Raw genomic sequence first — 14,598 nt, 5'->3', positions numbered from 1 at the left:
TTGAACCCAGAGACTCAAGATTCAAATTGTGCTTGAACCCTGAGACTCAATTTACCATGTAGACTTTAAATGCCAGGTTTATCCCAGTTTTTCAGTCGCAAACTATTTTTTGTTGCATCGACAAACAAGTTGCAGGCTCCTGCCAAATATTTAGTATGCTAAATATCTGATCCAGTCAACGACTGGGAGTCAAGAGCAGTAACTACCCTCAGCCAATAGGATCAATCTCTCGCCTGTTAAATTGCAGAGAGAGCTTGCGAGTGAGATGATTGGGGGTGAACCACTTTTTCTGCTTGTTTATTTAATTTTATTAAATAGCACAGAACATATACCTGTATATTTAAATTTTTCTATAGAAAACAGGTTTGACACTAGCATTACTTCTACTTCTACTGTTCCATACATTTTGGGCTCACCACAAGTGGGTATTCTCCTCTTTAGAGATTCTCTGTCTTGACATTTAGGCTCAGACCCAGAGAATCAAGACTTAAATCTACTTGAGTCTACTAGGACTACTAGGCACCCAGAGACTTTGAGATTCGCCTCAAATTTATGAAAAGAGACTTGAGACTTGATCACATCCCTTGGTGTGAGCTTATTTCTGTGAACTTATTTCTGTGGGGTTTTATTAAAATGAGCAATAATACATAGGCCAAAAATAATCATTACAATTTCAATACTATTTAAAAAAATAAAAACCTACAAATTTGATAGTTTATATCTACATCTTATTTGGATTAATGATGTTGCATAAAATGAAGTACATGGATCCACAAGATTAATCTTCACTGAAAACAAACATCTCACACACAGATACAGAAGACCAGGCAGGTCATTAAATGAGAAACTGTAGCGCCATCAAAATGTATTAGCCAGACACATTAAAATGTAATAGCTAGACATGTCTGATTAACGCATTTTGATATTTCATCTACAGGGTTTTTCCTTCTGTTGTTGCCTGTCTTGCCTTTTGTTGGATATGTAAGATGTTTTCTTTTTTTGTCTTCTTTTTTAAAACAAATGATTGTAATAATGATAATTAAGATGATATGAGGGATTCACATTATGATCACAGGATCACATATGTGTCCAATTTGGGATTGCAAATGGAAGATTGGAAAAGATTTACAGGGAAAAGGTCTATCTAGGAAAATGACACTGAATTCTGTGTTGTATTATTGCAAAGATATTAATAGAAATATCAAAACACTGGCTAGTTTTTGGACCCCAGAGAGTTAATGTGCATCACTACGCAAAGTACTGGGGACATTCAACTCATTGTGTGTCTACAAAAGTGCCCAAACACAACAGATCACACATTTCCTCACTAAATAGCAGCACTTTTTACATTTGAAGAGGTATGTTCTGGACATTTGAAGGACTTTAAGTCCCATATTTAGCCATTTCTATCGATTAGTGAAGACAGAGAAAGCTAGAAACAGGAACGTTGACTAAATGACAGATTAGTCGACTTTCAAATTAATCATTAATTGCAGCCCTATTTAATACCATCTACATTTATTGTAATACATCTCTCTGTTTAGAGGACGATGACTGCCTCAAAACAGCTTCACTAAAAGGCATTTACACAATAGTGCTGTGTCGTGACCTCACCTTTAAGAGAAGTGGCGAAGCAGGCAGTGAATTGCCGCTCGACACCCGGGCTGCCATGGCCGGAAGACAGAGAATAGCAGGAATGCGAGGACGGAGCAGTGAGCGTAAAGAGCAGGAAGGACGAGTCTGTTCTGTGCTCTCAGTGTGTGCAGAAAGCCTCCTTTCTCACCCTTCTGCACTCCCTCCTGCCGCACTGCTGCATGTGTGTATGTGTGGATGTGGGTATTCAAATGGAGCTCTTGGCAGAAGCAGCGTTTGTGGGAGTTTATTACCCTTCTCTTGTCTGGGTCTTCAGTGTGAGGAGTCAGACACTGACACTAAGGTGACGGGGCAATAAGGGGAGTGCTGTGGGTGGGATAGAGGTGAGCAATAAAACTGAATAATATCACGATACTTATAACCGATTTCAAGACAATATTTTGAGCAGTGCTGAACGATATGGCCAAAAGTTCATTATATCACAATATATTTCTGATATCGATATAACAAGTGTAAAAGCCACCACCTTTGTTGGACATCACACACTGACGTTGCCGTTGCCAGGCTACAGTAGTCTGTGTCAGTGTAATGTTCGGCTGTTTCTGCTCGGCATCAATGAAGTGAACCGACTGAAGCTCACTGTAATACATGTAAAAGTCAGTAACAAATGCTGTAAATATTGTACAGTATATCTCTTAGAAGGACAGACAAACGCTGATACCAATCACTGGAAAAAGGCTTACAGGGGTAGTTAGAGACAAGCAGGGTCAGAATCAAAATGGCAGTGATAACAAACAACATACCAGAGTAAACAGGCAAAAGGGTTATACACAGTACATCCAAAAATCAAAGAGGCAAAAAGGGGTAGTCTGAATGCAGAAAAAGAGTAGGTAATGCGTAAAAACAATAGATAGAAAAGATTAGTAAAAGATGCTACTAAATACCCGGCCGCAAACTAGATATAATACCCAGCGAGGGAACTAAGGAATCGGGGGTATTTATACAAGGCAGTCCAGCTGTGAGCAATCAGAAGCTCGGCGAGCATAAACGCTGTAGCGTAAGTCTTTAGTTATGAAGCTCAGGACATTTAAAAAATATATGACCGCTATTTAAACATTTTCTAGAGTGGTAAATATTCTGCATGGTGGTTTAGTGGTTAACACTTGGGTTATGGGTTTAAGTCTTAGGTTTTTGGGGTCTTAAGTTCAAGTCCCTATCGGGTCTGTGTGGATTTTCTCTGGGGACTCTGATTTCCTTCCACAGTACAAAAATATGGAGATAAACTGGATACTATATATTACCTAGAAAAAAGTGCTGAATTTTAATGGTTGTGTGTAAAGACTCCTTGGGTGCCTAGAAAGTTTCTATACAAGTATAACTTGGGGTACCATGGCTTAATCTGTGCTCTGTCCCAGCTTTTCTAAATTTTGTTTTACTGAATTTGCATTAGGACAATATAAGGTAAAGGATACATTTTTTTAATGCACACGCTACTGAGTGGTTAGTTGCCCCACTATGAAGGGCAACAATAGCAATAAAATTGTTTAATTCATTTAAAGAGCTTGTCTATTGAAAGGTTTTCTGAAAATGTCAATATATAATGGTGTCTACCTATATAATGCACTGCATAAGTCATGAAAATCTTCATCTTCCACATGCTAATAGTGCTCTGAATATAAATTAGGTAGTACTGCAGCATATGGCCGGATGTAAATGGATTTCTATTAAATATGTAATATAGTAATTGGGTGCAGAAGCTGTCACTTCATACCTTATGGGGTGCACTATATATATAGCGAGAGAGAAAGAACTCTTTTTCCTGGATTTACTTTACCAGTATCTCTGTACTCAATCTAAAGTTCTGTATACAAATAGCAGTTATTTCTCAGATAATGTAAACTGAAAGAGGAGTTCTGCACACATTTATTACATCACTTTATTACTGCATTTGTATTGAGACCAAAAATGGTGTAAACTGTCAAGCAGAACTGGGATTACCTAGTTTTCTTTGTCGTTTCCTTGGATTTGTTAGTTCACTATATTGGAGTGCTGTGAAATCTTTAACCAACACAGTGGCATCACTTCCTTTTAATCCTGTATTTTGCGAGTTGGAGGCACCACAGATGAGACTTAAACCCTGCACAAGGCTCGTCACGATGCTCATTGCTATCTTATACCCTGTCAACAGTCTATTTTCACAGCTTGTGCCTGTGCCGTTAAAATGGCCTCAGAATTTAGAAATATATCTACACTTATGGGTGTGGTGGTGTGGAAGTGTGGTGTGTTTAGGTAGATTTCTGGCGTGTTTATATTTTGGCAGTGGAAAACACTGTGGGGTCCTAACCATTGAAGAACAGGGTGAAAGGAAGACAATAAAATATGCAGAAAAACAAATAAACTACAGTCTGTAATTATAGAACTACAAAAGGCTTTTTTATCCCATTTTCTCCCCAAAGGCCAAATACCCAACCCACTCATTAGGACTCCCCCTTTCACTAGTGATGCCCCAACACCAGGAGGGTAAAGACTAGCACATGCCTCCTCCGACACATGTGAATTCAGACTCCACCTCTTTTTGAACTACTGCTGATGCTGTAGCATTGCCAAGTAGCGTCACAGTGCACTCAGAGGAAAGCGCAGTGACTCGGTTCTGATACATCAGTTCACAGACGCAGCCTTGTGCTGATCCACATCACCCTATGGAGTGATGAGGGGAAAAAGTGCCATCTACTGTTCCCACCCAGAGAGAGAGCAAGACCAGTTGTGCTCTCTCTGGGCTCCCGCAGCTGATGGCAAGCTACATAACCAGGATTCAACCAGCGATCTGCAAAGTGCTTATGTGTGGTCAGTGGAGCTGACAAATTTGAAAAAAAAGGAGTGTAGAAACAAGTAGATGGTCATAATATTTCAAAATGACTGTGTATGCAATATATATGGCTTCACATCTTGATAATTGTTGAAAAATTATTAGATAAGTGCTTAATGTCCAGGAGGGCATGCCAAACCATGTACATTTTAGTCTTATCTGGTTAAAGTGTTTGCCATGAAAACCAGGCATATAAAGATCTGGATCACAGCTTTCTCATTTTTTCTCTTCTACTTTTAGTCAGAATTGGAGGTTCTAATGCATGCAGTGAATGCCCTGCCTTATGAATATGTAGAACACTTACAGACGACCAAGTATAGAAAATCCACCAAATGCTCCCACTTGGATCCGAGGCATTACAGCACAAGGCAATTTGCTTCATATGAACTGAAGTGGCGAGGAGATTAGCTGCTGAGTTTAGAGTATGGCTGGTGTGCTTAATATAGCTGTGCTCAAATGTACACACTCCTACACGGAAAACTACCTGCATTGTAGAAGTGTTCTCATCATAGCCTGCAGTGAACAGCACGCCTAGAGACACTCCAGTATGGATTTTAACCATTTTCAATAATACTGGTACGGTAGATGTGAGATATCATACAACAGAAATGTTTTAAATAAAATTATTGTAAAGTCAGTGGGCTATGGGCAACAATGGGCTTTATTTATGCAATAGAACACGAGAGGGAGTGTGTTATCACGAATGTGATGTTATTCGTGATAACACACGACCTCGAGTGTTCTATTGCTTTTATACAACAGTTTTTTTTTTTTTTTACAAAATAAATAAAGAAAATAAATCAAAGAACTTTAAGAAATTCAGAGTGAATATGCTTTAATATGGACAGTGCCAAAACGGTGTATGGTTCAGGCAGACTAACACCATGAAAGTTAGCTTGAAAGCAAAATTGGGAATAAGTGAAGATGGTAACATTAGGACCATGATGTCACGTCCTGGTCTTGTCTCATGTCTGTGTGTTATTCCCACGTGACCTGTGCCCCTCTGTGTCTCCTGTCAGTAGTTTTCCACCACCTGTTTATCATTTGTATCTTTGTCTTCCGTGTACTCTAGTTTTGTGTTCCGTGGTCCCCGAATCCAGGTCTGTTTTGATATCTTAGTTAGTTTACAAAGTTTGTTAAGTATATGTTTCTAGTGTTATTATAGTTATTCTGTGTTTTATTTATTAGTTACACCTAGTTTTGTTCATAGTTTTCTTAGTTCTGAGTTTTTTGCGTTACCCGCGTTTTGTTTACTGTTTTGATTTATCTTGTTTGTTTAATAAATATATATATCACATATTCTGCACTTACGTCCATCCCCTTCTCATACGTAACACATGAAATAACACTAATACTCTCCTTTCTTGCTCAGAGGAGTCGTCTTCAGGTGAAAGCTGCGCATTTTTTGAACATTTCTGCTTGTTTTGCTGGGTGGTGTTGGTTAGCTAGCCGGCTGGACTGTGGTTAGGTTAGCGTAGCTTGCTTTAGCTCAGCATTAACTTAGCTTAGTCTAGCCTGGCTGCTTAAGTTACCGTTCTGGCTGTCAGACTGTGGACGAGCAATTTTCCTTTCCTTTTTTTCCACAAAAGACGAGCCAGCGCTGCGGGCGAGCGTGCCGTGGCTGAGCGCTAGCCTGTGCTAAGCTAACGCTGCTGCTGGTGCCGGTGCCAGTGGATTCAAAACTGTACTGTGTATAAATACACCGTTACTCGGCTACGCGTCGGCGGAGTGATACAAGTTTAGTGTAAGAAGGCCGTGCTGTTATCACAAATTTCAGCACGGCTAGAAGACTTCTCAACCAATCAGATTGTGAGGTCGGAACTAACTGTTGTATAATTATCAATATATACCAAGAAATGTTCTTACATTTGCTTTTGAGACAAATGCTAACAAAAAAGTCTAAATGAGATTTATGGTTCTAGTGCTGTCCAGCTGTCACGCCCGGTGCTGAAAGTACACTTGTCTCCCTCGCACACAGCTCTTCCTGTGCTCTTCAGTCACCGGACTACACTACCCAGAACGCACCACACATGGACTACACTTGCTCACATGATCACATGACTCTGCACTGGAAGTAATCATTGTGATTAGTCTCACCTGTTTTCCCCTGCATATATACCCCTTCAGCCCACTCTCTCACTGTTGAGTATTGTTTGGTTCGTTTTGGTTTGTTTTCTTGTTTAAGACCTTTTCGACCAAACCTGAAATTGATCAAATGTATTATCTTGCAAATTATATTTCATTCTTAATTCATAATTAGTGAGTGGGGACGGGTAACAAATGATATTTTTCATTGTTGTAAGTAGTTTTTATTAATTTTTAATTACATATCTTACTTTTGCAATTAGGTTAATGTACAAAAAACTATGCTTAATAATAAAATGTATGTAATGTACAGAAATGGCACCAATTCAGCGGAATATGTCATATCCTGCAGGTCAGTGCAGTGTCCTTTAGCTTCCATAGGACATGGCTAAAGTCATGGGACACAATACTAGTTCCTGTGGCATGTCAGTGTATTTTGTATCATTTTACAGCATTTCTTAAAGTTGCTTTTGCTCTTCATTTTCTCAGCTTTTTTTTTTTTTTTTTTTGGAGCTTCCACGATACAGGGGCTGAATGGTTATGCTTACAGCATTTTCTGTTTGTAATTTGTTTGTCATAGATCAAACTGATGCAGTTTTAGTTCATTCATGTTCTGGGTCAGTCTTTTTAAATGAATTATAACAGCACAAAATATATCAAAGTATCATTTAACAGTAAGAAGATTCAACCCTTTTGTAGGGCTTTTGTGATATTCACATTTAAACTAAAGGTTCGAATTTCTCAGCATAAAAAAAAACAGAAAGAAAAAGGAAATAAATGCTAATATATGACTCTATGAACCCATTCTGTACTTCCTGCGCTCAGATTGAGTCTTTTATCTACTGCTCCTTGTGACAAGAATGTGCTGGAAATCTCTTACCCTTTAAGTATACTGCAATTCATCTCACAGCCCAATTCCGGAAAACACACGTTTTACGGCACAGTATAGGAATTCTGATACCAATACCCAATTCTAATGGCTGCTATTGCTGGTGTTTTAATGGCTCTGATGAATCTGAGATGTTGTGTTGGCTTTGTTTGTGTGTGTGTAGGTGAGTGATGGCAGTGTGACGGTGCAGACCATCACACGGGAGGACCGAGGAGCGTACAGCTGCCGAGCCCACAGTGACCAGGGAGAGGCCGTTCACACCACACGCCTGCTGGTACAAGGTGAGGAACACTCCTTTGGTCCAGATGACTCGGTCTCAGGCGCTGTCCACATGTATGTTACTAAAATATACGTTTTTGAAAACTCAAACAAATTAAAAAGATGTGAACAGGGGAAAAAATGATGCAATTTTTATCAAAATGCTGATGTAACAATGCATGCATGTTTCTGGCTGAATCTCTAATATCTCTATACTCTCTATCTAGTCAACTACATAAAGAAAAAACAACTTCTACATTTAGATCAGTCTACATTCAGCACCAAATATCAGATATCCACATATAAATAAATGTAAGTATTGTTCTATTACAAATACAGTACTGTGCAAAAGTTTTAGGCACCAAAGCAAAATACACTAATCTATTTATCTAAACTAATATGAGTGTTTTTACCTATGATTTAAACATATGCAAATTAGCATACATACAGTAAATTATAACAAGCCATCCATGCTGAAGAACAAAGTGTAACTTAGTTCCAGATTTCTCCTGGATGCTCCTCAGCCAGCATGTGTATATTATGTTCAGTTCCGTCAGCAGCTCACCTGATTTACCACATTTACCAATTTACCAAACCAGGTGTTGATTAATATGATGAGAACTAGAAATAACTCTATTAAACTCAGATTAGGAGGAGAGATTAGGAGATGTTTTAAGGAAAACAGGGCTGTAAAAGCTCTGCTTTTTGTAAAATTGCTGTTTGTATTTATTGTAATGCTGTAATGTGTTTTACTGAGATAATAAACACTTACTGCACAGATAAGAAGATTTTTCTTTACTGAAATAACTGAAATAAGATAGGAACTTGTGAAAAAAATGTATCCGAACACACCTCACTTCCAGACCACCATCAGTTTAGATTTATTCATAAACTCAGACACTTTTTTACCACCATGGCGCAAGGTATGAAAATAGACTGTTGACGGGGTGTAAGATAGCAACGAGCATCATGGTAATTTTGTCTGAGAAGTATACACTGACACGTCTATATTACAGACATGACTTTTTATGCATTTCAATGTGGTTCTTCTATGGTTTTGCTCAAAGAGTTACTTAACCCTTGTGTGGTGTTCATATTTTTGTTACTCGTTTACTTTGTTACTTGTATTTAATTCAGCAAAATTAAGCAATTTTACATTAAAATGCTTTACATATGCTTGCTTCACCTATATTGCAAGCAATATAAACAGCTTACATGGTTAATATTTGCCCTTTACCTTTCTAATGTTACATTTCTTTTAAAAAGTGCTACTCTTTTTTTTTATTAGTTTTTTAATAAAATGTAAAAGAAAATGAATTTAACTCAAGATATGAGTAGAAAATTTGTTTAGTTTCAAATTTACAAATGAAGCAATGTTTATTAGCCCTTGGCCAAACATACTGTATGTAATATAAATGTGTGTGTGGGGGGGGTGTACAGTGTGTGTTTATCGAAAATGTGTTTTGATATATGTTTTTCACAAAAAATGAGCCAATGCCAATGAGTTTGAGTTAGAAAAAATATATTTTTAGTATCATTTGATGAAAAATGAAAACGGGTCCCACAGGTCTGAACACCACACAAGGGTTAAAACATATTTTAAGACACATTTATTAGTAATATTTCAGAGTGTACAGTCAGTGTCGATGCTTTCAAACCCTGTATGTTGCACTGTGTGGCCACCTGCTAGGTATGAATAGATTAATAGATTTTGTCCCCAATTTACTGTAGTAAAAGCTGCTTTTTATGCTAGCCTTCATGGCAGATTCTGGAACATTGCTTTGTAGATTTGATTGCATTCAGACACAAGAACGTATAGTGATATAGTGATATCAATTCATTAGATCTAAATACAAAACTCCACTTCACCTCAGACATTCACTCTGCAAATTTCTGAGATGCTTCATCTGGTTCAAAGCCCATTGTTGGGGCTTAATTTATTATTTGTCCCTCTATTATGTGTGGCCTTGCTTTTCTATAGAGACTTTACAAGCCTTGTGTTCGCAATTGAACTCTTGTGTCAGCATCTTTTCAGCATCATAATGTTTTGAGAGCTTTATCCCTGATTAACTGACTAATGCAGTCATACATTTATTGGCTACACTGAGATGTTCCCACACTCAAAGTTCGGACAATAACTGGTTTAACATTGCTGTAACCCTGTCAGAATGTTTTATTGTCTCTTCTTTTCTTCACCAATGTAAGCAGAGGTCAACAAATTACTGCTGATTGAAAGAGCCCAGTATTTGTAACATTCAGCACACTGAATAGCAGTCGACAGCTCAAAGCCTGAGTGAAGTAGTAGCACAGATATAGTTAGTCCACTTATCCACACTGTGCATGAATTAGACTAATTGTCTGAATCGTGTCTGGACCCATTGATGTCTTTCTTTCATGTCTGCCCTCCCTAAGCACAGCGGTCAATACTCTCACAGCCATTCAGAGCACATAGATCACAGCCTGTCACTCAGTTCCTAATGGAGCCTTCCACCAGAGCATGCTCCTGACCCTGATCAGTAAGATAGCAGTGATATGGGCCTTCTGCTTTATCACTTGTTTATATGTCTCTCAGCACACATTCTTTACCCTGTAAAACATAAATCTAGGAGCTAGTGGAGTTCTTAAAGTATTTGAGTGACTGTTTTTGTTATGTAATTAATAGGGGTGTGACGAGACACTAATATCACGAGACGAGACGAGACGAGACACGATATTGGGTTCACGAGAACGAGACGAGACGAGATTTAAAAATAAAATTTTAAAGAAAACCTCAAAAATGAAAAATGGCTTTAAAACGAGAGTTTTATTTGACAAAATCATATAACGCAAACTTAACAGACTGGTTTCTCTCACACATTGATTTTATAAGAAATAGAAATAAGAATAAGAATAAAAAATAAAAATAAAACTTTTCTAGGTCTTATATAGTGCAAACAATAATTGCAAACCACAACCAGTCATATTAAGACTAGGGTTTGTGTTTTTTCTCCTAAATCTCTTAATTTAACTATGCAGAACCATAACCAGTCATATTAAGACTATGCTTGAAGTGAAACAGAGACAGAACATGTTTTTAAATACAGTACAGAGCTAAGGGATTAGTACAACTGCCTATGAAACAGTCACGTGTAGGATTTACTTACAGTATTTATATATGGTTTGTGTCTTGTTGGTCACTCTGTTACCGTTTATTGTTTCCACTGGAGCCAAAATGCAGTCAGACATACAACTTAAAAAGTGGGTATGCAGCCTATGCGACGTATAGGGGCGCTGCACTAAAGAGGGCACCAAATGAAAGCACCAAATAAATTTTCTCTCAGCAGAAACAGCCAATCAGCTTGCTGGTTTTGCGGAGCGCGGTGGGCTAGTAATGACAGAACGTATCTCCTCCACCCCCTGCCCCCCGGGGGCGCTGATATACGTTTGCAGAACGTAGTTGCTTTCCTGCTGTGTTGCCAGATCCCTCTTAAAAAGTCCACACTAAACTATTTTTTTCCCCGCGAGACAGGTTAAAGACAAGACAAATAAATAAGTATTTTAACTAGGGGTGGGCGATATGACCCTAAAATAATATAACACTATTTTATGGTATATGAAAAAACACTGAATTAAAAAATATATATTTCAAAAATACACTACTGCAACAAAATAAAAATGGAAAGATATGAATGAAAGATATGGCACACAGCAAACTGAGATATAAAAAAAAAATACAAGAATTTTATCAGATTTGTAACAGAAGTCAGAGACAGAAGCTCTGTAGTCATCCTCTAGTCCTTTATTAGTGGTCACATGACATTGCCCATAGGATGCTGCCCACAAGACACTTTTGGTGGAACTATTCTCAATCCAGTAGTGGCACTGATGTGTTTAAAAACTCCAGCAGCACTGCTCTGTCAGCACAACACACAGAGCTAAGATATGGTCCAAAAATCCAGCCTATCCGTACCTGAGCCTGTCATTATGGAACCAAGCTGGGTTTAAACCAGTAATTTTTTGGTTGAGTCTTAAAACTGACCTTTTTAACCCTTTTACTCCAATTTTGTGTTAGTTTACTATATTGTAATTATCATACTATAGCTTAATATAAAATAAAAAATAGCATTAAAAATGTAAGCCTACATTACAGTCCATTTTCTTGAACCTTACCCAACAGGACCTGTAGAAAGTGGTGAGAAATATCAGCCCGAGTTCGGTTTGGGCATCTGGTCAGGTTCACTAACACACCACTATATCAGTTTCACTGTTATCTTAATACCTAAATATAAGATTGTCAAATTGTATCCTTAAAATTGCTTCTAACGTCAACTGCATCTCTCAGCTAAATATAAAGGTGTGATGTAGTGGCTCAGAAACAGTGTATCTCAGGTGCAGTCTAGGCTTTGAAACACAGCTTATGAGTTCATATGTGGAGCAGTGTGGCTTCAAGCACTGGCCTGATCTCATAGCTGTGAGCAAGAGATTCTCCAGAGCTGAACCTCCATCCTTTTATCCCAACACTCGTATGCAATTTTGGTTTTGTAAGGAAGACCTTTTAGTGAGAAGGCTGGAAGTTTAAAGAGGCTTATCAAATGTTTCTATTTTGTGATTTGTTGACTTTCGGACAGAGAAAAGGTTCAAACCAGGGTGTTTTCTAACAGTCCTTGAGTTTAGTTGAATATACAGATTAAATATAGGAATTAAAGAACAGAAGTTATACATCTGGGTTGCTTCTTGCCAGGAATGTTTCTGGATCTCAGAACAACAACAGTCTAACTTGCTTTATTCTCACTGGGGTAATACACAGTTTCTGAATCAGTTTCTCTGATTTGGCTATTTATAGGTTTATGTTTCAGTAAAATGAACACTGTTGTTTTATTCTATAAACTATGGACAACATTTTTCCCAAATTCCAAATTATTTTTTTTCATTTAGATCATTTATTTGCAGAAAATAACAAAAAAGATGCAAAGCTTTCAGACATCAAATAATGCAATGAAAACAAATTCATATTCATAAAGTTTTAAGAGTTCAGAAATCAATATTTGGTGGAATACTCCTGGTTTTTAATCACAGTCTTCATGCATCTTGGCATCATGTTCTCCTCCACCAGTCTTACACACTGCTTTTGGATAACTTTATGCTGCTTTACTCCTGGTGCAAAAATTCAAGCAGTTCAGTTTGGTGGTTTGATGGCTTGTGATCATCCATCTTCCTCTTGATTATATTCCAGAGGTTTTCAATTTGGTAAAATCAAAGAAACTCATCATTTTTAGGTGGTGTCTTATTTTTTTCCCAGAGCTGTATGTGTATGTGTGTAAGTACAGACACTTGTTGCTGTTGCTGCTGGAGTCTGTCCTCCGTTCGTCCCGGTGTATGTGGGTGAATGATGAAGTGGTCATGTTTATTACTCCTGCTCTGTACGCTCAACAATGGCAAACACCATCAGCCTGCCTGTCCCCCACTTTATGGCTTTCACTGTGGTCAGATTTATGAGGACCAGTAATCCTGAACACCGCGCCCCCAGCGCAACTTCACACAGCGCCTCTCCAGCTCCTACCATATTACATCTCCTCCACCCTGTCATTCAAAACATTTTAAGAGTATTAAATTTATCAATGCATCTGATGAAAAACATTGAAAACTGCATTTTCTAATAGTTGTAGAGATTTAAATGTGTTGCTAGGCTGTTTCTGCATGCTCTCTACATGCATTAAAAAATCTGTTCATAATCAGATTAGTACAATTATCTGATTATTTGAGTAGTCATGTAAACCGCATACACTTATATCAGATACTTAGATCAGTGTAAGATCTAGAAAATCAGATAAAGAGAGCTGCGCATGCATGAAAACAGACTGTAAATACTGGCACTGAAAGTTTTTAATACAGAACTCGGAACGCTGAAACTGAAGGCTTTAAAGAATCTTCATTTTTATATCTTTATATTGCAACTCACTGGGCCCTATTATAGCAATCTTTAGGTGAGCTATCAACTGCACACCCTACAGCTTGATTCAGAGCGCGTCAGTGTGTCTTTGCTATCGTAACGGCAGAAAAAAGTACACCTTGCATGGCTTAATAAAAGGCATGTCTAAAGGCTAATTCTCTTAGATAATCATGGGTGAGTTTTGGGCATAATATTAAATATACCAGTCAGCGTGTCACTTGTCATTCCCTTTAAGAGCCAGGTGAGCTCTGACTTTGGCAGATTGCTATTTTAATGGCGCAGCTACCTGGACGTGTCCAACGCTTCTCAGCAGTGGAAACTGACCTGCTGTTTCTAATGGGTTTGTGTCATCACATGTTGTTACCCATTAAACATAGAGCATATCCAATCAATGTGCTGCATACAGCCTGGATCACAATCTTGGACTTAACGATCTGCAGAATAAAAGCTATGCATTTTACTACAATTGCAGAATATACACATCCATCCATTTCTTATAAGATGTTTATTCTGATGCACTGAAAATATATTTACATGACGAACAAATGTTTATTTACATTTACATTTACAGCATTTATCTGATCCTCTTATTCAGAGTGACTTGCAAGGTTATTCTAATTATAGATATGGGCCAATGTAGTGTTAGGAGTCTTGCCCAATGATACACTCTACTGGTGTATCACAGTATAGTCACCCAGACCTGGAATTGAACCCCAGCCTTCCACCTTTTTTTTTAGCTCACTGGCAGGCGCTGGTGTTATCCATTGCTCTACACCAACCCTATTTTTAACCCTATTAAAAAATAATTGGACTTGAAGGCATTGAAAAGGGCAATGTCATAATGAAACCCATAATGAAACATACTTATTAGTATAAGTAGCAGCAGTATTTTCTGTTTTATTTATTTTACTTGTTATGTATTATATTCTAACCTGCGATACACTAATAGAGGTGCTGTTATTTGGCAGAGTAAGGCCT

At 37.9% G+C, this 14,598-nt stretch overlaps 1 protein-coding gene across 5 annotated transcripts in view; it reads left to right on the top strand.

Moving 5' to 3' along the window:
- The window catches only part of igsf9ba (immunoglobulin superfamily, member 9Ba), a 100,585-nt gene that overhangs the window by 57,394 nt on the left and 28,593 nt on the right, over positions 1 to 14,598 (top strand). For all 5 annotated transcript variants that reach the window (XR_007425250.1, XM_049466812.1, XM_049466813.1 and 2 more), the window contains exon 5: positions 7,597 to 7,714. Coding sequence is in view for 4 of the 5 variants with exons in the window: in XM_049466812.1 (XP_049322769.1) it covers positions 7,597 to 7,714 (118 nt within the window). In the remaining variant the exon portion in view is untranslated. The remainder of the gene's footprint in view (positions 1 to 7,596; positions 7,715 to 14,598) is intronic.

This window comes from Astyanax mexicanus, chromosome 18 (assembly GCF_023375975.1).
Source record: "Astyanax mexicanus isolate ESR-SI-001 chromosome 18, AstMex3_surface, whole genome shotgun sequence".
Lineage (NCBI taxonomy): Eukaryota > Metazoa > Chordata > Actinopteri > Characiformes > Acestrorhamphidae > Astyanax > Astyanax mexicanus.
Note: the sequence above shows the minus strand (reverse complement) of the source record. Positions and strands in the feature narration are given on the sequence as shown.